Raw genomic sequence first — 25,548 nt, forward strand, 5'->3', positions numbered from 1 at the left:
TTGGACTGGATCTTTAGCTTAGACCCATTGGGACATCTGATTCATGATTAAAGACTTAGTTCAATTCTTCTTCTGAGTTTTCACTCAGAAGTGTTCCCAGAAGTCTTCGCGTAACATTTCATGATTTGTCTTATCATAGAAATACAATTTATTGCTTGTGTCTAATTATAGATTGTTACAAATGCTATTGTACCTTATGGCTGAACATTATGGTTGATAGTATTAATTAATAATTCATATTAAATAGTGTTGTCAAATCGATTAATCGAGATTAATAGCATCTAACATAAAAGTTTGAAAATATATAATACACACAAACTTTTATGTTAGATACGATTAATCGCGACTAATCGCTTTGACAGCACTAATATTAAATGAAGCATGAAAAGTAGAAATATAAGTAGATCAGTAGGTATATAGAGCTGTATAGAGCTCCTAGATCAGTGGTTCCCAACCTTTTTTCCAGGAGACCCCTATTTTCACATTCAAAATCCTTAACAACATTAAGGGCATTAGCTTATTTTTCATTAACTGATAAAAAAAAAAAAAAAAAAAAAAAATCAACAGGGCATAAAAATGTGCAGGTAGGCTGAATGAAAATGTAAATCCACTCTCTGTCAGTAGGTGGCGCTTATGAAACAGCAGAAATAGATCAGTTTCTCCGGTAACCTCTGTAAACAAAGTAATGCTGCACTTATAAACACTACGCATTACACGGAGGAAAGATGAAAAGAAGATGCCATCAAAACTTTTCTCATGGCAGTCAGTTCCCTTTGGAGATACATTCATAGAATTCATTCATACTTTAATTTTCCTCAGCTCTCGCTTGTAAAGGTTGTAAAACCTCTTACTAAATTTTTTTTTCAGACAAAACGAAACCTGCGCTGCATGCCTATGTCTGCGTGAGACTGTTGCTTAATTTGCTTAATACTGGACAGTATTTTCAAATCCTGGCAATCAAATATGGTTTTAATGATGATTAAAATATTAAACTGTGATACTAACAGTCAGAAATTGCATTGTGGTTTATCATCGAACTGGTAACCGTTTCATCCCTAACCCTCAAATTAGAGTGAGGTTGGCGACTCCTCGTAAATCTTTAGATTTAAACAAACACATTAAATAACTGTACAACCCACTGAAGAGATGTATGTCTATCCCTCACAGCCTCGTTTTCATTCCCGTCAAAATTCAAAGATGAGTTTCATCTGAACTCGCCTGGATGTTTGCTGTAAAATTATTGTAAAAAAGAGCTGAATTTCAAATCAACTAGGTCACATGAGGTTTGTTGCAGGTCTCTGAACAGTTTGTTGCATGTTTTCTCTTTGCAAAATCACCACAATACTGTCTGACCTTCCCATATGGTCTGTCATTTCCACCGCCCTTTGTTGACCCAGAGCAAAGACACGCAAACACACACTGACTGACTGACTGACAGTCCTGCTTGGCAGCGTGTAACTGCGAGGGAAGTGAGATTGCGTGGCCTAAGCAAAGGTCATGTCGGGCCATGAGAGGTTTGCCGCTAGTGTGTTAGCCAGTTAGTGCACATACACACTAAGTCACACACTCTCTTATATATACACTGCATGATCGTCATCTACTTAATAATACCTCCACAGCATACTCAGACCAGAGTTTTTTTAAGGTTGTTGTTTTTTTCCATCCATTGCTATGTTTTTTTTTTTTTTTTTTTTTTTTTTTTATCATGCATTTAAATACGGTTGTTAATCCAGAAACTTTGCAATGTGTAGTTAGCTGTATGACAACAGAAAGCGAGCAAAGATCGCTGCCATTATAATCACTGAAGCTGTCAATTACAATGCGAGGTACACAAAGCTACACTCTTGAAAAAAACTTCTGTTATAATCAATGAGCCCGTCTGTCTACACTGTGCAATGAATCTCTTATTAGCATTGTGTTTATACTCTGTTGGTTATAATGAAAGAATTCGTGAGCATGCAGCAATCACGCTGAACAAAAGATCCACTGTTTTGTGCGGTTTAAGCGGATTCTGACTTACTATAATGGCATCTGATTGGCCATTGTGTTAATGCACTCAACACATATGTCTGTGATTGGCTACAGAGCTCAACGCTGGAAAAACACGTAAATAAAAACGCTCTTCACAGAGCGCTTACACAAACACTCACGTGAGCATAAAAAAAAAAAAAGCACCCGGCTACGGCAGAACAGCAGATATCATTACATTAAATTGTCAAAGAAACATTTGCCGGGACAAAAATATATTTTGGTGCCCCCTAAAATATTTTCAGTGCAGGAAAAACCCTGCAGACACATGGACTTTTTTAGCTATTTTGGAACATTTTACGCTAGTTGACTGCGTTAACATGATACTGCACTGCTAATAATCATCTCAAAGTGCTGAAGCCTTCCAGACAGGACAGTACCCTGAAGAATTAACCATAAAAATAGCAAAACAGTCATACTGTTTGAAAATGATTCAAACCTACTACCCTTAAGTTAATGTTGCATTTTAGTATCAGATGTGGCAGCTTTCCCATGAGTTGTACTTTAAATGAAGCATTCGGACAAGATAAACTGTCTTTTTCCTTAAAGAACTTATATTTCAAGTGAGAGTCCCCTTTGCATCAATATTGTCATTTGGTTTTACCGATTTGCCCCCATTGTATAAGTTGCGTAGTATACTGTATACGCACATTTTTCTTTACAATCGCTAACATATCCTTAGCTAATAGTCTTACTGAGATTACCATTTCCCATCTGTTTTCTTTCCCGTAAAAAAACCTGAGAGTCTAATGTGTGGTTAGAGAAGAGCCCCTGCGTGTGGGGCGAGATGAGTCGGCTAGCGCAGGTGAGCATTAGCATTAGCTCCTGAAGGATCAGCAGTGACTGTATAGAGCGTGGGTGAAACAGTGTGAGTCACACTCCATCACTGACTGAAGAGTCTCAAATGGAGGACATGGAAAGCTAATAAATGGCTTTTTCATGGTTTACAAATTCATGTTTTGTGTAATATGTCTGTTTCCTGTTAGACAAACATGTTAAATTAGGATTTGTTTTTTGTTTGTTTTTAGCACTAGCTTCTTTAATACTTTCTATTAAATGGCAGCTAGTCACCATTACTCCAAGCATGTGTTATGTTTTGTTGCTTATTCAGCTGTTAAATAGTAACTCTGAGTATTTAGCAATGGTTAAATGCCACCTGATAAACTTCGATCTTGTTATTGGTTCTTCCTCAAAAGCGCTCATTGTATTCACCCGATGTTTTGTAAACTAAAAGCCAAAAGTCAGAGAACTAAGATGAACTTGATAGTTTTGTTTTCCCCTGAGAGCTAATGGTCATAATGGGTCATTAAACCAGCTAAACAAACAGGGCTTTAATGAGAAATGCTTTGATGCTATTTGAAGGTTCGTTGCTCTCCTTGACTTCAGTGGGAGGTGAGAGCAGTATATAGAGTGCATGGCTGGTCTTATGTTGAATATGTAAGGAATAATTGACGACAAGCTGTTGAATTATTAGAAAAATAATGCACACCCGAGGTCGTGGCCGTTACACCTCGGGTGTGCGTTATTTTTCAATAATTCAATGGCCTGTCGTCAATTATTCCACTTATACTACGGTTTCCACACCTCAAAACATGTTGTCAGCGTGAACAGATGATCTATTTCAAGACATTTGTCAGGTTTTTGTCCTTAAAATGCTCTTGTGTGTAGGATTAATTTCTTACGGATCTAATCCCAAGCCTCCGTTGCTAATTCCAAAACATCATTTTAGAGCTGGTGACGGAGGCTTGAGCCTTGATAGCAGAATAATACAGTTATTAAGGCAGTTATTAGAGAGAGAGAGATTAAGCATATGTGAATTACATAAATCTGTGTGTCTCTCAATAGTTTTCGGTAGCAGCGCTTCTGCTAATAGCAAAACTGTAACTTTATCTGCTCCAAGAACAGCGGTGTTATTACCTCGCTAGTGATAAATGTCATGTAGCTTTTAAGTTGTTAAACTATTTCACTGAAAAAATCATCAGAGCAACGATGACAACACGTTTCTGTGTGAGTGCGTTTGAATGAGCGAGAGAGTGGGAGAAAGAGAGTATGTGCTTTCCGCACATAATAAAAACGTAATTTTGTTGCAAAAAAACATGGAAATAATTTGTCGTTTTTATCCTATTGTTTACTATATTTATTTGCTTGGTCAGTGTCGTTGTGTGTTTTGGTTCTTTTGCGGTTGTAGGCTGTAAGGATCTTTGAAATAACTGAAATCATTTGGCGAAGTGATATGGAACTGTAATGCGGTCAAGACCTGCCTGGGACTACTTTAGCAGTGCGTTTCCCTGAAAATAATTGCACACCTTAGAACGTTCGTCAACCAATCAGTTTCAAGCATTCAACAGCCCCGTAGTATAAGTGTGCTTATATAGAATCAACACTCTGATAAACAAAACAAAACAAAACAAAACAAAACACTGCAAACAAAACAAAAGGGAATAGACAAGATACTGTTGTATAACAGTCAGTGATAGAGCGGCCATCTCTCTGTCTTCCATGCAAGCTCTTTCCTTAATCTGAACACAAGAACATCGTGCATACGCACAATAACAATCATGCAACAGGTCGTCATCTTTAATCAACATTCATGTCATAAACAGAATGTAACATTAGGTGGCCGTTACAACGCGTATTGGCATGTCACTGACTCCTGTTTAGTGTTTGTCAACTTGATCTGCTTAGTCATTATGAAATAATATGGATTTTATTATTCCTATGGACCAGAAAAAGAATATAGGCCTACTGTTATTCCAGGTGGTATACGACTAAACGATAAGAGTAGGACATGGAGCGAAGTTTGCCGAACAGTGTGCTGTTCCTGACCGTGTTGCACCTGCCATTCTGCATATCCTTGAGTGGCTAAAGTTTAGTTTTAATAATCAAAATGCTTGATCATGCACAAGAGTGAAGCATTCATTTAATATGATTTCTTAAGACTATTTTTCTACGAGATGTCGATGCATTGGCTGAGAGCTGGACATGGTATAATGTGTTTCTGACACCTTGTACTGTAGCTCAATTCAGTCTCTGTATTTAAAGCCTGTGAGTCATGCAGTTGTGGAAAGTGTGATAAATACATGTTCTTCACACTGCTCAGTGCTCAGTGGCTCCTCTTCCCACACACTCACAAACTGCAAACTGTTCTTCAGCTGTATTCCCTAAAGCACAGTCCACAAATGGTGCTTTGCATGTGTGTCTCCATCTGAGCTCTTCAGCTAAATCTTCCCATTACAAAAAGTAACGGTACTGAATGATTGCTATATTTATATACCAAGGTATTTACATAGTACTTTGAAGAATACCATGGAGAAAGTCCAAAAATCATGGTGTGATGGCATTAAAGCACTAAAAATAATATGGTTGCACTTTATTTTACAGTACGTGTACTTACATGTACTTACAGTGTACTTACCTTAGAAAGTACTGGGTAATATAAGGTAACTACAAGGGTTAAGGTTAGGTTTAGGGTTAGGTTCAGGGTTAGAACCTATTTATTACCCAGTTATTGCAATTACTATAATAAGTACATAGTATGTACATGATGAACAGGACTGTAAAATAAAGTGCTACCAATAATATTAGATTAATATTTTAAATATTTATTTTATTAGTAGTATTAGTATTATTCAATATTATTACTTTATTAAGTAAGTTATATATTATTTGGAATGGTATTTGAGACAAAAAAAAAAATGTTTAAAATTGGCTCTGGCTTCAGTACAGTAACAGTATAAAGCCAATTATTTATTTTAGCATGTTGTTGTCACACTTTATTTTTTTCCACAGTGTAAATGGTGCTTTGTAAATAAGTTTTCTTTTTGTTAACATTAGCTAATGTATTAACCAACCGCTACTGACCATGGTCTCATGTCCAAAAAATTCACATCTCTTGTACACTCAAAAAAAAAAAAAGAAAAAAAAAGACATGTTTGATGTACAACAATGCTCAAGATTATAATAGAAGTCTGGAAAGGATTTTCTTAAAGCACAACTGTTCCGACTTCCTGAAGTTCTCATTGGTCAATGAATGTCTACTTCAGAGAACAATTGAAAAGCAATAGGTAGAATCTTTTTAACTTTTGATCACAACCACTTTCCCTTTTGCAAACCCTTGCAGTTTTTCCTTAAAGGAACTTGTGATGCAATTAAAGTCCCAATTAAAGTCAGTAAATTCACATCATTCTTGCAGGGTAAATTCTAGTTTGTAGGCACCCAAACGCTTACTTTTTTCCCAATAACTTTGACGCTTATTGGTTTTACCATTAAGCAGTCTCAGATGCATTATCTGTGGATAACTACTAGAGATTCACTGCTAAAACAGATTCAGCAGTCATGAGATGTCTTTTCCAAACACAAAATCTTTGTTGACATTTGAAGTCTCTGTTCTGAATACCCTATTGAAATATCAATGTCATTCGTTGACTAGGGACCCCTTAAGTGGTAGAGAATCCTGATGGATTGAACTGGATTCAATCCATCTTTCACAAAACGCAGAGGCGGCGAGGTTCTTGCTGTTGGGGTGTGGGGGAGGCTGTCAATCTGAGCTTTTATTTCAGTTAAAGCTCAAGGATTGATACAGGTCTCTCGACAGCCAACTTAAAACAATCATAATCACATTATACCGCAGAGGCTGATAAATCTGTTTTTCATTGGGTAAATGGATTGGCATGTTTGTGGAAGGAGAGAGAGCAAGAGCACTGGAGGGTGGATGACCCCACACTGTGTTCTAAAATCTACTTGTGCCAAGATCCCAAAATACCTTACACGGCAGCCATGGAGAAAAGCTAGAAACATCATGTCTTTTTAAACTAGATCTCATGTATGAAATCCTTTGTAGAGGCCCAGAGAATTTGGGATACATATGTACATCTTTCATTCATTTCATACAACAGATCAGAGCAAATGGAATTGCCCAAATCTCATTGATCAGATTAAGTCCTATCATTGAGATACAGTCAGAAGTCTGATCAAGTTTTAGCTGGTACTGAAATGAGTGCATGGGCAGCAGATTAGTTGAGTATATTATATCTGATTGGATTGTTCAGTTTGATATCAGTCAACATGATTGGTCAACATGTGTTTGGGTCGCTGAGACGAGTGTAGGGCAATGCAATGCTATTTTGCTAGTCTGAATTTTTCCACAGTGAACTGCTAGTGAAAAGTTGTTAGAATAGTTACAAAACAGTAAAGAGTTATCAAAAGATAATGGCAGCAATATAATACAAGCATCTTGAGACATTTAACTTGACAGCAATTGTCTTGAAATTTATTGTTGAAGGCAAAAGTGATGTTTTGATAGCTGTAGTTGAATTTAGAGATGCAGCATCTTGGAGAGTGTTGTTAGGTTTCTAAAATGTATACCCACAGAACTTCACTAGCAGACTAGATGATTATTAGGTGACTAGATGAATAATCAACCATTCCAAACATCCTTAGAGAGTACTTAACTAGCCCAACTAACTTCAGCACTATGTAAGTCCACCAGCTAGGTCCACCAGCTAGACCAGCACTAACCAGCATAATCCAGTTTGGACCAGTGTAGGAATCCATACTTGTCTAGCTAGCATGGGATGCTAGTTTCCCCACCAAGGTCAGAAAACTGCTGTTCCACCAGCTAGAGGAGCCCCAAACTGGCACTAAGCGACATCCTAACAGGAATTGGACTTGTGATCTGCAGCTGGTCATTGAGAATCTTGTCCAAGAAACTTACCATTGAGACTAGCAGGATATGAATCATGCTGTTCTGCTTGCATCATTGAGGAGTAATTATTGATGCCACCATGAGTAGGGGGAAGCTATCAGTCTCTAGAGCCAAGAGCAGTCAGGGAAAAAGAATACTTCCAGTACAGAAGTCCAAGTGAGTATAACGGAATTTGATGGATGTGGCTTTTTCATGAGAGTGTCCAAATCCCATCTGATTTCACCAACAACACACTGTGGAATGAAATACCGACAGATACTTCATGCTCTGTACATGTGGGTATCCAGGGGCACATTCTTGTGAAAACTCCAGACAAACCTTCTTTGTTTCCAAGAGCACGTCAAACTCAAGTCCTGAGATGTTTCAGTGATGGAGGACACTGGAGACCGCACGCACAGCCGGCACAGCATGTCGGTATGACAGACGCACAGATCTGTTTGCTGCATGTTTCCCTGAGGGCAGATGAGGGAGTCATTATCAACCATCACTTGGAGGGGAAGCCTTGCGGTTTGGGACATGTGCTTAGATGATGCTCGGTGGTTGTTCCACTTCTTTGACTATCTTTGTCTTTGATTATCTACAGTACTGAAATTCCAACATCATTTGAAGGCAGCCTAACACCATTCTCACTGATAGTGATTTGTAGCAAGGCGACCTGAATTGTTTTATTTCGGTGACACAAAAACAATGTTGAGCAGTGTTGAAAGAATTATGTACAAATGTGAATGCTGTTAGTGTGACTGTCCCTTACAGGCTAATTCACACTGCGTCAGCAGACTAATTGACACGTTCATCTGGTTTTGTTGGATCAGCGTGTTACCCCGTGAGCGTCTGATGCCATTGGAATGCCATACCATGGCATTCTTTGGAGTACCTTGAAGTACCGTAAAAATGCCATGGTAGATGAATATGGTGCAGTTGAAGAACCAGTGAATTTCAAGTATTAAAATATATTTTTATCTAAACATCAGTAAGTTTGAATCACAATGTGCACAATATGTACTTACTGAATGATCATTTACTGACACTATGGTATGTATAACATGCAACTACTGTACATTTGTCTAGTACAATTTTAGTGGATGGATGAAATAAATATTTACCTTTCTTGTTCATATATTTTTTTTTTTTTCTCCCCACAGAAGCATAAAGTTGACCTCTTTTACAAGCTCCGTCACGTGATGAACGAGTTGATTGATTTGAGGCGACAACTGCTTTCAGGCCACCTGACCCAGGATCAAGTCCGTGAAGTCAAACGCCACATCACTGTACGACTGGACTGGGGCAATGAGTGAGTTACTCTCTTTTACCTCCAAGAAAATGCCCTGCACAAATGAAAAACCTTGTCTTAATCATAAGGAAGAACCAGCAAGATGCCTTAAAGGTGTTATTAGCAATGCTAGTCATATTGCTAACTTCCATAGGTCTAAATCTTGTGTATAAATCGGCAAAGATGCCTTTAAGGTGTTGTTAGCAATGTTAGCTATCATGCTAACTTCCACCATTGCTCTAACTCTTGCAGAAGAACCAGCAAAGATGCCTTTAAAGTGTTGTTAGCAATGTTAGCCTTTATGCTAACTTCCACATGGGTCTAAATCTTGTGGGAAAAAACAGTCTCTTATGTGTCAGACAAAATGTGTCAATTGATCTTTCGAAATACTGTACATCCTATTAAACAAGTCTATGAGATTGTCATGCATTTGTTCTGCTTCCAAATAATTTGTTGATATTAATGTCCAGTCCTGGCATGCTTCACTCAATTGAGGAGTGTCTAAATAAACTCTTGTGTGTCATGGAGATTTGCCAGCACTTTTAATGTGTTAGAGGCCAAGGCCTCCTGTGCGTGGAGTCAACAGAGTTAAAACGTTAGAGATGGATTGCTGTGGCTTTTTTGTCACCCTGACTTGGCCCAACTCAGCGAAGACATGAGGATAACAGTAACATTTGTTATTCACTGCCTGGTTAATGTGAATTACATTGAGATTTCAAATGCAAACACCGAGGACAAATGAACCAACACAACATGAGATTGAGATTTTTTTTTTTTTTCTAAATTGACTTTTTACTGCAATGAAAGGCGGTCGTGTTTGTCCTTCAGATACCGCCCCCATTTCTAACCTACACAGCTGTGCAATTCTTCACAGCTTTTGAGTTTTGAGTGTCAGTATTTACAGTTCTTGCATCATTATTTCATCTTTTTCAGAGATTTTCAAAAGTTCTATGTCCAATATCCATTTGCTGATACTGCAAATTGAAGTTTCAGTCAGCTACTAATGAAAAAAAGATGAAATAATAATAATAAAAAAATAAGGTGCCATATAAAAACACTTGCGAAAAATAAATAAAGTTGCAGTATGTAATATTGACAGCTAGAGGTTGAAATAGGTACTGCAGTCCAATTTCAAAATATTGGAGAGAGTTGTTTCCCCCGCCCCCTCCTCCTCAGACTCGATGCTCACACAGGTTGCCAGATTGAGGACACACAACAGGAGCGAGCGTATTTGACAATGGAAGACGAGGAGACTTACATACCGTAAGTTGATGAGCTGATTTATCCGTGTTTTAATATCCCCGTTCATAGAAATTTTTATATGTATGCCGAGGCTTTTTAGGTCGGATAGAATCTGCCATCTCTAACCCAGTTCGTTTGCTGGCTTCCATGGCTGCAATAAGCTTTTTTTTCCACCAACTGGCAACCTGGGGTGTCTGAATACTATTGGGTAAATTGGCTGTGGCTGCGGAACCCCAGAGACCAAAACAAAAACAGACATTCCGACATGGAACGCACATTTATAAGTAGAATAACTGCCTGTAGCTTTTTTTGCCCATAGAAATGAGCATGTTTCCTAAATATGTGCATATTATGGTATTTTTATGCTTTAGAACAGTCAAAAAAAAAAAAAAAAAAAAATCATACAGCATCTTTAATGTATATATATTTTTAAACCATATAAAATTTACTATAAAATATACTGTCAATTTTATTTAATGGATTGGTTTGTTATTTTCAGTTACAATCTTTAACCACTAGTTTAACTGTTATTAGACTTCTTTCAAACACATTAAAAATCATAATTATTCCAAACTTTTAACGAGTAGCATATGGTTTTCACTGTTTTATTATTAAAGTAAAAATGTAATTCTTTGTGATCTTCATATTTGATGCTGTTTTAAGTAAAAGTCAATCCAATACAGTAATTTCAGAATAAAAGATGTTGTTTTTTCAGCAATTATCTACATCGTAGAAGCAGCTTACAATCTTACCAGACCTCCAAGACAAGAGTCATGGGGTTCACCTCTTATAGCGATGAATGAAAGCCGAGTAATCCAAACCGACAATCTTTTAGAGGCCAGATGTTCCAAGAATTGTAGTGTATCAGCATCTGTGTCAGGGTCATGTTGACCACTCATCCCTCTTCTTCAAGGTCACCTGAAGATTCACTTCTGTTATGAGGCACTTTGTGGTTCTGGGCTTTCAGCAGTATATCACTGCCAGGTTTTCAGATCAGCAAACTAAGAGATAATTGAGTAAAGGGGATAAAATGGATTTGAGATGCGAGCACTTACCGATGTGTTCTATAAATACTTGAAGCATGAGTTGAAGAGCATCTCAAGTGTTTTTCAAACAATCTAATAATGTTTTTCATTATACCTTTCTTAGGTTATCAATTTTCTCTTGAAGTTATCTTGTATTTTTTGGCAAGTGTCACTGTTACTATTATGTATTATAATATTATGTTAAAGTATTTTGTGTAGGACTGCAAGAGAGTTAATTCAGCCTCAGTAATAAGACATTTATATACTGAGCAACGTCTTGACGTAGCAAATTAAGAGGCATTCAGGCTGCAGTTGTGGAGTATATCAAGCTTGTAATTGCTAGGAACACCTAATTGTCACATAATAAGTTTATTACTGTCTGTTTATACAAAGTCATCAAAAAATAGATTTGTTTATGCTCTGATACAAGCCAATGATGCAAGATGTCTCTCTGGAGAGCTAATTTGTATTGAGATATTCAGAAAAAGATACAAATTTATACCCCTGGCTAGGCAGGGGCATTGAGTGATGCTAATGCTAATGCTTTGATTTAGAGCACTACAACCAGAACAAAATAAAATCAAGCCACCTAGCAATGCCCCAGCAACCATCCAAACACCTATCAATGAGCTGTCAGACATGCAGAACACTAAGGCCCGGTTTCACAGACAGGGCTTAGGCTAAGCCAGGATTAGAACTTAGTTCAATTAGGACAATTATATAGCTTTTATAAACATACACTAGAAAAAAAAAACGAAAAAAAAAAAAAAAAACATTACTGGTGTGCCTCTTGAGACAAAACAATGGTACTGACATATTTTAAGATATGTCAGAGCAAGTTGCTTTCAGTTAAAACAGCTCAAACATGCATTTTAGTCTGGGAATATCTTAAGCCTCATCTGTGAAACGGGGGGCTAAGTGTGGCTAGTTATTTTAGCATCATCATTACTAGCTTTATTTTCTTCTGTTTGACCAATACCAAACACCTAGAACATCCAAACAAATGTAAACAAATATAGTTTAGTAATAAGAATGTGTATTTCAACAAACTTTGATGTGACTTTTCAGCTTTAACATTTCATGTGTTTAGCTGCTAACCCACTTACTTGATGCTAGTTTGTGATTTAGGCTGCTCAGGGTGTTGATGGGGTTTTATTTACGTCTGGGAGGAGCAATGCTTATGTTATATTAAGATACAGTATGGCATGCCATCACTTTAGTTGGGTTATGAGGGCAACACCTGTTTCTATAGATCTACAATATGACAGCTGCACATAGCGTTAGCGCTAGCAGCTTTCTGTGCATCTGAACCATATGATCCTCCCAATATTAACAGCTCTATGGGGATAAACCAGAGTTGTCTGGAAAGTAGTGTGTAAAACCGGTCTAGAAACGTTCTTGTCATGTTTTCCAATCTAGTGGCCATCACACCACTGCGTTAGATATTAGAGTATAGCAATGTAGCGACTGATGGATAAAAAAATATACTGTATGGCCTAATGCCAGCCACAACAGGTTGACAGATTTTCTGTTCTTTTATTATCCACAATATTATCCATTCTAAGTATTTCAGTCTCAAGTAATCTAGTTAATCTCTGTCCTGTTGTTTTCCTGTGTTCAACAGACACTTAGGCTTAGATCTGGTACCAAGGAAGGAGTTTGAAATGGTCGATGCGGACCAGATCAGCGTTTCAGATCTCTACAAAATGGTAAGTACACTGACTGCATTCAAATGTGTATCCGATGTGTGCATTTTCATCCCTGAAGCAGTAAATCACTCCAACATCCTTCTGTTGGGCCTTAGAACAACATTTAGTAGAAGCTTTTGCAGTGTTTATGATGTAAAATGAATGATTTCTTGGTTCCTTTTTTTTTTTTTAAAGACTGTTGTGGTTTGTATGTCTCTGTTTTGAGTGTTTTTGTTGCTTTGAATTACTGCAAGTTGTGAGTTAATATGTGAGTCATCTGTATAGACGAGTGCAGGAATTAATGTTTTAATGTATTCCTGTAACTGTTTTGCATATGTGCATAATGTAGGCATAATGTGCAGATGTTGCCAAGTTCGCACCTGTAGAATGAACTGAACAGTTAGAAAGCAGAAATGTTTTTAAACACTCCATTAGAGGGCAAATTCCCAAGACGGCTCATCAGAATGAATCATTTGCATATTCTATTATCCAGTAATCCTGATAGCGCATTTTCAGCTTTATGGAACAGTTAGACTTTGGCGTTTAATAAGAAACAATATTGGAAATAAAAATTTACTATATAATTTACTATATATATATATATATATATATATATATATATATATTACGCTTTCATCAGTATTTTTGCTACTAAGTTTAAATCACAGATGCTATTAAAATATTCTTTTGCTTATGTTAAATATTTTTTCAGACTTTATGAAACTTAAAAAGGCACATTTAAATAATTTGATATGCATGGTGTTGTTTAATTTTATATTGGCAACATGATAATAATCTGTCTGTTGCATTTTTCCTCCAACCTCTGAAGTTATAAACTTGGAGAAAGACTGAACGAGGTTGGAAGAACTAGTCAAGAGAAGGGAGAACTATTCCAAGTGCCTGACTAAGAGGATTAGCTAACTTTCTGGGATAAATTCAGAGGAAAAGCAAGAATCTCGACTTGATTTTTAAGTGCACTAGCCAAATGTTGAGGTCACAGAGAGATTTGTATAGCTTGAGATGTGGGAGGCGGAGGAGTTTCACACAAATACCAAAAATAAAGAAAGAGAAGAAAGAAACGAGCTTCTGAGGAGAACATAGAGACATAGATGTGAGAAGACTTTTACTTGCCCTCGGGCAACAGAGAGCACTGAAGCTGCAGAGACTGAAGACCTTTAGTTTTCTTAGAAGTTGATGCTGAATTGTCTCCAGGGGAGCAAAAGATAGATTAAATCAAAGAGCCGAGCTTTTCTCTTTCTGAATTACACGTGCACTGTTCACACAATTTACTATGTCTATTCATTTTCTGTTTACTTTCAATATTCTTTCCATTATTTTTTGGATGTTGCAATAACACTTTCAAGAAAAAAAAAGTCTTAAGCCCAAAGTATACTTCGGCTGTGTGTGGTCCGCAACAATCTGGGCTCTGTCCACGTGATGTAATTTTTATCATCGGGAGGGTCCGCTCACACCATCCATGTGCAGCCTTATTTCTGTGTCCACACGGATGGTGCGCATCCACAAAACCCTGGTTTTAAGCCTAAACTTGACATAACCTGTAAATTTGTCCCTCAAATCTGACTGGTTTATTGGAGTGTTGTTCCAGGATCAATGGAGATGTTGATCTAGGAACATGTTACACTTGGTGAAATCAGGTTCTGCGGACATGACAGTAGGCAAAATGAAGTGGAACAGAGAAAATTAAGTATACCTTTAAGGCCTTTAAAGTTTCTTTTTTTATCTATGGTGCTGTAATGACACAGAATGACTGTCTCTATTTGAATTGTACAGTTTTACAATCATAAGAGGACCCTTTCTCATTTTTATGATACAATAAGAGAATAATTCTTCATAGGAAACATCAAGTTTCCATGATCTCCACATTCCCAAGATTTATTGAATTAAATTGAATAAAAAATATGTCAATAAATTATCAATTCATTATTACATAAATATAAATAAATGTAAACTTCATTAAGCACAAACTGGCAAATATGTAGTGATTTGTAAATGCTTTATAAAAATTCAAGGTAAATTTTGCATCACAAATTTATTTTTAATTTTATTTTTATTTATTTAATTTTTATTTTATTAATTATTTTTTATTTTAATTATTTTTACTTTATTTTTTTATTTATTTATGTATGTATGTGTGTGTGTGTATGCATTAGGGCTGTCGATTTAACGTGTTAACTTAATTAGTTATGGGAAAAAAATAATGCGTTAAAATTATTAACGTACCCTACTGCCAGTTTTAGTTTCTTATTTAGAGTGTCATTTCATAAAAAAAATCATATTTCCATATTATTAAAAAAAAAAAAAAACATTAAAAGTATAGTTCACCCAAAAATGAAAATTCTGTCATAATTTACTCACCCTCACGGCCGTTGAAGCCTAAAACTTTGTGTAATAAGTTCTGTTGAATCATACATACATAAATATATATATATATATATATATATATATATATATACATATGAAGACTTCAGATGCAAAAGCCTCTAAGTGCCATCTGAAATTTTCATTCTTCTAAAATGAGCATTTTTATCAAGCTCATATGTTTATGTTCAGTTATTTCACTTTAATGTCAATGAAAATTACCTATTAATTGCCATTAAAGTGAAATTACTGAACCTAAACATACAAGCTTGATAAAAATGCTCATTTTAGAAGAAAATTTCAGATGGCACTTATATGGCATATATATATATATTTTTTTTTTTGTAAATTACTTTTTGTAATGTCTATGCTTTTCTCTTTTAACACAATGATGACTTTAAATTATCTTTTGGGGGTAATTTTTCAGCCAAATGTGATTTACTTGCGATTAATTAAATTAATCACAAGTAAATCACAATTAGATTATATATATATATATATATATATATATATACACACTGTATAGATAGATAGGTAGATACATAGAAAATATAAAGTTCTGCCTTGGACCTCTAGATATCAAATACTTGGTCAGCTTTTGCTGTAGCAGTTGCAGCCCGCTTTCAGAAACTCTCCGCCTTCCCCAGCTCCACCTGTATAGATCTGCTATGGGTAATTCATGTATGCTATATTGTACAGCAGCATGTCTTACTTGCTCAAAGCAGCATGTCATGCATGTATTGGCAGTAGCAAGTCCCATACAGCAGTACTTGCTACTATATATGTGCCCTATGAGATGTCAGCCTTGTTGTACCCTTGAGCCAGGCATCCTGTACCTGTAGTAATGTACAGTATGCATGGATATAGTCTATTTAATGATTAACACAGTTTTTATTTCAGAAAAGGACAATATATTGATATAAGTTAGTCAGGGACTAAAGTCTCACAGAAACGTGTTGTAACATGGCTGTAAAATCTGCCATGTTCACAGTGCCGCAAGGCGCTGTTTTAGATTAATGAGTCCCGCCAGGCATGCGTTTAGCCTCCCTGATGGTGAAAGTGAGAACAGAAGGAAAGATATTTGTTTTCAGACATTTCTCATTTCGGCCTGAAATCCTCTACTGGGTTTGCAAATGAAGCTCTACTTCAATCCCTTGTTGCCAAGCACTATATCAAGTCTTACTTTTTATCTTGAGATAAAGTGCATGCAGCTTTGATGATTTCTTTTGCTGGTTCTTATTGAGAAGGTAATTATTAGTGGTGTTTACTAACGAAAGCATCAGTAGCAATACCCTAGCAACCACTCGGAACACATGAATAACACCTAGCAATGCACTAGCAACCATCCAGAACACTAGACTACCACCTAGCAATATCTTGGCAACCAAAGTACCCTAGCAACCACGGCACCCATCAGACCACCCAGAACAGCATAGTACTTTGTCTTTTTAACAGGAAGGTGCAATCTATTTTATATCCTTACACTAGCATGTTTTGCATGCTTCCATTCCCACAGTGCATTCACCAGTGGGGGGTTTGTGTTGAATGCTGGGTAATTTATTCTAAACGCAGTCAAAAGCACTGGAGAGAAAGATGCAAGCTAAGAAATACAGACTCATAAGTCACCCAGGCTCCCGGGCAAGATATGTGTATGTGTGCGTTTCACCATGTGATTATGAGCATGTGTTTTCTGCTTGGGTTTGTGCTGATGATGCCTCTGTGAATATGATTAATCTAGATTTAGATATTGCTCTTGTACGTCTATACAGTCTTGTGGGAAAATATTTAAACCCTTAAGCAAGTGTCTTATTTACTCAATTGCAGATCAAACACGACATTTTGTTCCCTTTCATACTTCAATCTCAAAGCACTCTGCAACCCCTAAAGAATCATTTTAATGGGATATTGTTTTATGTTTGGCGATTATTTAAGAGGTTTCATGGCAAGAAAGTGTATAGTATATATTATATACAGTGCACATTATGTTTCAGTTTCAATCACAATCATTATAATAGACAATTTTTATGTTTTAAGGATGTCAGTTCCTGTTATGCACGTGCAGCCAATATGTCAAACTGCAGTCAGCATGCTTTGCATAGTATATACTGTACACATTGGCTGGATTTAAGTTGTTTTTCTCTTTTTCTCTCTTTCTCTCGGGTGACAGCACCTATCCAGCAGGCACAGCGTCCAGCAAAGCACATCCCAGGTATATTTGTCATCCTTGGCACCATCTGAGGGCTTGTCAGAAATGCTTAGTCGTTTACATGTGCAGAACTTTTTGTAGGTCATGCTTCACCATGGGCTAAAATGTGACATGAAATGTTTAGTTGAGCTAAACACCTTGTTTTGGTCATGCTAAAGACCTTTTACAGTTGTAAATGTATAAAGCACTAGTTCAAATATAGGTCAGTAAAACAGGCCAAAAGTTTGCAAGCACTAATAAATATGCATGTTTTTATTTTTGTTCAATTTAGATGCTTCTGTGGCTCAATATTTTTTTGAAATTTATAAATTATTATATTTAATTACATTATATTATATTGCATCCTTATATTATATCTTTGAATACATATTTAAAATGCGAGAAGTGTCTTAAGCCTCATTCAGACTGTCAGTCCAAATCTGGTTTTTGTGCATATCTGATTGGATTTACATGTTATACATTTATATGTTATGCAGTGTTGTGTAATACCATGTTGTGGTATATCATTACATGTTGTGATGTCATGCTGTGGTATATTGTTATATGTTATGTTATATTGTAACATGTTATGTTGTGGCAACACAATGACATAATAGCATAACACAACATATAACTATATAACAACATTTAACAATATAAGATAACAACGATATCAAAGTCCCTTTAAGACAAGTCATTTCACTCGGCGGCCATCTTTGAATTGCCTCATGCATGCAAGTTCAGCTCCTATCTCTTTGAATGGGGAAACATCATATTCTCCAAAGCTGTTTGCCAAAATTTCGATTCAATTTCATATTTGAAATCACCAATGAAATCTGACAACAACTGTCTCATAAATTTTATTTCTGAACACTCGAATTATGACAAAAAACTGTATTTTTCAGGCTGGACCAAGCTAATGCGCAGCGCGTCTGACTGTTTCTGTAGGAACCGGAGCTTCTAACGGCCGCTACAGTGATGCAATGAATTTACCAATCGACGATTGGCTCTTATTTAGAAGGCGGGACTTATTCCTCCATATTGCGCATTGCACTTTCTCCCATTCAAAACGATATAAGTGACGCATCTTGTGTTATTCTATAGTCTTTGACGATATACAGTAGCATGATGTAACATAACATGTAACGATGTAACATAGCATGTAACATAACATGGGACAATATACCATAGCATGCATTATAACATAACATAACATAACATACAACATAACATCTAACAACATAACACTTTAACATATACTATAACAAACATCATGACAAAATGTAAAGCTGTTGTTCACTTGTATTGTTCCTTCAGGATGGTGGAAGACAAAGACACGGGGATTCGTGTCGAATGCCTGTGCCGCACCATCTCTTCGTCAACCTAAAGAGCTTCACGTACAACACCATCGGCGAGGACACAGACATCTTCTTCTCTCTGTATGACCTGAGAGAGGGCAAGCAAATTAGGTAGGAAATATGTAATTTACATGTTTGCTTTTGCAATCAATGATTGCATTCTTCCACCACTTAAACTTTTTACAATTAAGAGGCTTTCATCTGTAATTATTCAAAAGGAACAGCAAAAAATAGCACAAGAGGTTCCATAAGCAATAAAGTAAGCCATCATTTTTAAAGCATCAAGGTCTAAGAAATGAAAGCTTGCGCAAATACCGCCTACGTGTTCAGAGACTCGTTTAAAATGGCACACTGTGAAACTGCAGAAAGATGAGATAAGGACAAGAGACCTTGATGAAGTATTCATGTTAAAGATCTTTTTGCTTCAGCTATGCTTGAAGACATCTCAAGTCGTAGCATTTTCAGGGTAGAGGACGTCCTAACTAACTCTCTCTGTCCAAACTAAACTTATTAGCAGAATATCACACTGTTTTAGAGTCATATTTTAAGACTACAAGATTTTCATAGGCCTCTACAAAAATGTGCCTCTATCTCCAAAAACATACCTATACATACAATTCACTGCAGTTTCCAGCTGAAATGAAATCTGGTGGCAATAAAACAACTTTTTTTTTTTTTTTTTGATTATAGATTAATAAAGACTTTTTTTGTTCCTTACTACTTTATAACATTAAAACACATTTACTATAGTGACTGATTTATAAACTAATACATTTTTATGTTTGCATCACATAACCAGCTCTATGTATGCCTTTTCTGATGTAGTAAACTTGCTTGGTAGCTCAACTGGTACAGCACTGAACTTGAGTATGGAAACCGTAAAATGCGAGTCATGATAAAAGAGCTCAAAGACTTGTAGAAGCAAGCAAAAATGGCATGGTTGCCTCAGCAAATGTATTTTTATCTCACGTTTGCTTTTGTTAACACTATCGGGTATGTTTAGGGTAGGGGTGTAGCGATATACTGGTATTGACGATAATTGTGATATTTAATAAATGAAATATTATTATTGTGTTAATTAGGGGTGCCGCAATATACCGGTATTGCCGATAACCGTAATATTTAAAATTAATTGTACACATATGATAATATGACTTGTAAATAATCCAGAGCTAGTATCTGGTTGTCATCCCAACGTACAGTAGGTTTTGGTATTGCACCTTAAAGGGGTAGTTCACCCAAAAATTAAAATTATCCCATGATTTACTTGCCCTTAAGCCATCCTCTGTGTATATGACTATCTTCTTTCAGATGAACACAATAGGAGTTATATTAAATAATATTCTCACTCTTCTCATCTTTATAATGGTAGTGAAGGGGGCGTGAGATTTTGAAGCCTAAAAAAGTGCATCCATCCATCATAAATAATCCATATGCCTCCAGGGGGTTAATAAAGGCCTTCTGAAGGGAAGCGATGGGTTTTAAGCGATGTCCATATTTAAAAATTTATTAACTATAATAACTAGCTTCCGGCAGACGGCCGTATGCATCGATTTACACAGAAAAAGTGTAACCCCTAATCCGACACGTGACGTATTGAAGAACGCGGAAGTGCAGAGGATAGAGCAAAACAAAACACTGGTCATGAATTAGAAGTCTAAAACAAGATTTTTAAATAGATTGTCAGAGGATTTCGATATAAGAGAAGAGGAGCTTGAGTTTGTTGCCCAGCCCTATTTGTTTGAACCATGAGAGGCCAATGTTGCGTCAGAGGTTACTCTTTCGCTGTAAATCGATGTGTACAGCCGTCTGCCGAAAGTTAGTTATTATAGTTAATAAAGTTTTAAATATGGATATTTTTCTTACAAAAACCCATCACTTCACTTCAGAAGGCCTTTATTAACCCGCTAGAACCGTATAGATTACTTTTATGATGGATGAATGCTCTTTTTTGGGTGTGTGTGTTAAGACTACTGTCTTGTAAAAGCATGTCGTCGGATATGACAGACACTCTATACGCACTCCAAGAAAGTTCGCTTAACAGTGTGGAAGTTTTTGGATTGTGCGAAAATGACTTGTTAATCACCCCAGTCTGTAGGACTTGCCGATCAACAGTGAGCGCAAAAGCACCAACCTGTTCTCCCACCTCCGCCTCCGTTATCTTGCAGATTTGGCCACTGTACAGAGAGTAAGTTGCAATTATTTTGCTAGTCCTGAAACAGGAAATGCTACATTAACCTGTTAACTGCTGACACATTTTCGTGTTTTATTATATTTACATCCCTCTGGGCTTTTTTAGTCCAAAAGTGTGCACAATCTGATAAAAACATATAGATTTTAATATGTTCACTTCAAATATTTTTAAAGAGCAGTATTTTTTTCTATTTTAACCCAAAATAGGGTAATGTGAGCATTATGGAACATTAAACTCTCTTATGTAATGTTTCATTCATACCTGACACCGGAGGGCGCTCTCGTGCAGAAAGTCCACAAGTGAAACTCATGAGTAACCAGGAAATCCCTAATATGGACCAAGCGGCAACCTCCCCCAGTTTCTCTCGAAGCCAATACGGAAGTGACTTAAACTGCAATTTATCGACTGGCCGCTAGGGAGAGAGCAAAATCTCATTAAGCCCCATGTTAAAATGGCCAGCTTTACAGAGGAAAAAAAACATGTTTACAGTCTGGTTCAAATTGTGGTTTTGGTCTATACTGCTAACTTTGCCCTTCATGACAACTCTGAGGGGGGTGAATTTTTTTATAACTCATCCGTTTAAATTATATTAAGCCTTAAAGTTCTGCATAATTAAGGGCGTGGTCACTTGAGTGACAGGTGGATTGCACTGCTGTCTGTGAGCTGTCACTTTACCTCAGCTAATTCCAGCTGCTGAATTTGGCATCTCTGCCGTGTTTGTGCTTTTTTCTGGATTATTTTATACAATTATAAAATAATATGGCTTGCTACGTTAATGGTCGAGACTCAAAACAGATGTACGTCTGTGTACATATGCACACATGTTGGATCGTCTTGGCATTGGCTAAATTTTCGTGAGATTTACTACAATGACAATGAGGGGAGGATATAAAACTCAGACAGCACTGCTTGGATATTATAACTAAAACTGCTGCACTATTTTGAAAAATTATACTTTGTACGTGGGATCATTTGTTTGTAAGAGTCTAATGTATACGATCATATACAGTTTTACAACATAAACTGCTCAGATTGCATAATTTCTTGAAGAACGATGATGGAGAGCAGATCATTCAGAAGAAATGTGATGCAAACAATGGACAATGTATCAATATTTCATGGATTTAATGCTTTTGTGGACAAAAAGTGCTGTTGTTTGTTTTTCAATGGATGCTCATGGACATTTTACCCAAGTGCGACCGATTGTATTCATCTCGCGATCGCTATTTCATTACAAAGGTATGAAGTCCCTTTATGATTTTGCCTGTTGTCATTTTCACACCTGACACAAATTACAATATTACTGTTGCTGGAGCATCTATATCGTAAAAAAGACACCGTAGATAGTAAACCTTTAGAACTTTCTAATGATATAACTTATCTTTATTAATATTATAGATAGATAGATATATAGCTCCTTTGCCTGCTAACATGATCACGTCGCGCTAGGCGGGCGTGGTTTCAGCAACCAGTCACCTCAGCTCCAACCACGTCCCGCCTCTTTGCTCATTTTCAGTTATCCGGGAGTGACGTGCGGTGACGCGCAGCTAAGATGGCAGCGGCCTCATTTTCGCTTCAAAAATGCTCTTCAGAAATCTACGGGTGACGTCACGGACACTACGTCCATATTTTTTTTACAAATATGGACAAAGACATCCAGCGATCACTGTAGCTGAATAAAACGCAGATAGAGACATTTTGGCAGATTAAACATAAAGAGAATTAACACACCATTGCGACAGTATATGGTTTATCTGTGTTCTTCAAGCCAAGTATATTAATAATGCAATGCTAATCGACACAGCCACAGCCGTTCACAGAAGGAAGTTTTTTCAAACTGGTATGCTATTAAGTGCAATTGTTAAATTGTTTGTAATTGCTGGATTTGATTGATAGCATTATTTTTTTTTATTTTTTTTTAAGATTTCTATACATATCGTGATATATCTTTATCGTGAATTCTTTTGGCCACGATAATCATGTAGCGGAAAAAATCTGATATTGTGACAGCCCTAGTTTAGGGTTTAGTGTTGGTGGTATGTTATCTTTAAACATGATAGTGCATTAACCTTTTAGGGCCACTCACTGGACATTTTATTTCTGTACAACAGCCAACATAAAACCTTACCAGATTCATGTTCTCTTTTGGATAAAACCAAAAACACTTTTAGCAGCACTCACTGGACATTTCACTTTGAAAGTGTCATGAAATGTGCAAGAAACGATGTTACATCATTTTGCAGAAATGTCCGCACAGGCCCATTTTTCCAATGAGCCTGGGTTGCTTTTGTGTTTACAAATTGTAAGTCATGCAGCTTTTTGAGGCAAGGGCTGCTTTAACTTTTCTGACAGTCGAGCAGAACTTAAGGAACTTGATATAAGTTGGCAAAAAAAAAGAAGAGAAAATGCTTGTCAGAAACAGGAAGAGGAATTGATTTCCAGTTCTTGAGCTAGAAACACCCTTGAGGGAAGTCCAGTTTCAGTGACTATAATAAACTCAACTGAGACTCAAGGATGAAGATATATATAGTATTCTATTATATAATGGACGCTTGTTTTGTTTTTCATCCGCAGTTCGTTGTGTTAATCTTAATAGAAATAAGGCCACTGAACAATTTCTCCAATGGGAGTGTTTAAAAAGTAATTCATACACCTCATTAATTAAATTAGAGAAGCGTTTGTAGGCCACTAAGAAACGATCCCTTAAATGTTTCTGTTTGAAGTAGCAGTTCAATAAGGTCATGCTTTACTCTTTTATTCTTTTGAATGCTGAAAGAAACAACAACAACAACATTAATTAGGATGGTCAGACCCCCTTAAACCGCCCACAGTATTACTCATCCCTACCATTTTTTGGTTTCACTCTAGGCTTACCTGAAGGAGTCATGCTGCGTCATCATCCCTCAAAACATCATGGGTTAGCATGACTGTATTTGCGTGATTTCAAAGCCTTGATCTGCAGAAAGCGCTAGAACGTTGCTCGTGTTCGTCCTGAGGGAGACTGTTCTCACGAGAGACCCCATGCTGATGAGGCTCACCATGGAGACAGAGCCATTTCTCTACCTCTCACATTTTATTTCGAACATTCTCATTCTATATTCCCTCTGAGAGGTTTTGGCCAAGTCTAGACAGCATTTTTTGAGCGAGTTAAGCTTTGTTTTTCATCATTCTTTCTCACTGCAGTTCTTTATGACGGAATGCATATATCTCTAACAAAACCCACAGTGCTTTTTGAGGTTAAACATGGTTAGTTTTGACCATTTCTATTTCATCTTAAAATCTACGTAAAATCAAAATGGACTCTATTTACTTTGCGGATGCACATCTTGTCTTCTTGTTATCCAAATAAAAAATGTTAAAAATGTTTTCATACAAATGTAATTTCAATTTCAATTACATTTTTAAAACAATTTAACCTTGTCCCATTCAATTTCTTATTCAGTTTTGCTCATTCAGGACTTTTTTCTATATCAAATTATGATTTGCTTATTTCAAGAGGACTTTTTTTTTGCAGTTAATTGTTAATATATATATATATATATATATATATATAATTAATGTTTAATTAATGAAATGTGTTAATCACTCAATAATAATCTTATGCTTCCAACAGACAAAATCAACCAATTTTGTAAACATTTCCTGCATTATGCATATTCTTGAGACAAGATGTTTTATTGTGATATTAGAAAAAAAAAAAAAAAACACTTGAAAAATTTCTAACTTCAAAACTTTAATAAGTCGAAACATCACTCATAATACATTTACAGTTCATTCTCCTTATTCTGTTCCTTATGCTAAATGTCAAAAAATAGTTTGTTCGATCATTCATATCAGAATAAATGTTCTGTTCTTTATGCTGTAAATATATCAAAAATTATGGAAGCTTGTTTCTGCAACTAAATAAAAAATTAAAAAAGGTAATTGCACCTTATCTCACAATTCTTACTTTTCTCGCTATTGTGAGTTTATATCTCGCAATTCTGACTTTATTTCTCACAATTCTTACTTCTCTCGCAATTGTGAGTTTATATCTTGCAATTCTGACTTTATTTCTCGCAATTGCGAGTTTATATCTTGCAATTCTAACTTTTCTCGCTATTACGAGTTTATATCTCGCAATTCTGACTATTTCTTTTAATTGCGAGTTTCTATCTCGCAATTCTGACTTTTCTCACTATTGCGAGTTTATATCTCGCAATTCTGACTTTTCTCACAATTTCGAGTTTATATCTCACAATTCTTACTTTATTTCTCGCATTTGCGAATTCATATCTCGCAATTCTGACTTTTCTCACTATAGCAAGTTTATATCTCGCAATTCTGACTTTTCTAACTATAGCGAGTTTATATCTCGCAATTCTGACTTTTCTAACTATAGCGAGTTTATATCTCGCAATTCTGACTTTTCTCGCTATTGTGAGAATATATCTCACAATTCTGACTTTATTTCTCACAATTTCGAGTTTATATCT

The 25,548-nt window shown here is 36.3% G+C and overlaps 1 protein-coding gene across 9 annotated transcripts in view; it reads left to right on the forward strand.

Annotated features, from left to right (window-relative positions):
- Positions 1-25,548, forward strand: part of dock3 (dedicator of cytokinesis 3) — a 226,945-nt gene that overhangs the window by 124,403 nt on the left and 76,994 nt on the right. For all 9 annotated transcript variants that reach the window (XR_007932311.1, XM_051910294.1, XM_051910298.1 and 6 more), the window contains 4 exons: positions 8,875-9,023; positions 12,894-12,978; positions 17,504-17,545; positions 18,839-18,990. Coding sequence is in view for 8 of the 9 variants with exons in the window: in XM_051910294.1 (XP_051766254.1) it covers positions 8,875-9,023; positions 12,894-12,978; positions 17,504-17,545; positions 18,839-18,990 (428 nt within the window). In the remaining variant the exon portion in view is untranslated. The remainder of the gene's footprint in view (positions 1-8,874; positions 9,024-12,893; positions 12,979-17,503; positions 17,546-18,838; positions 18,991-25,548) is intronic.

This window comes from Ctenopharyngodon idella, chromosome 10 (assembly GCF_019924925.1).
Source record: "Ctenopharyngodon idella isolate HZGC_01 chromosome 10, HZGC01, whole genome shotgun sequence".
Classification (NCBI taxonomy): domain Eukaryota; kingdom Metazoa; phylum Chordata; class Actinopteri; order Cypriniformes; family Xenocyprididae; genus Ctenopharyngodon; species Ctenopharyngodon idella.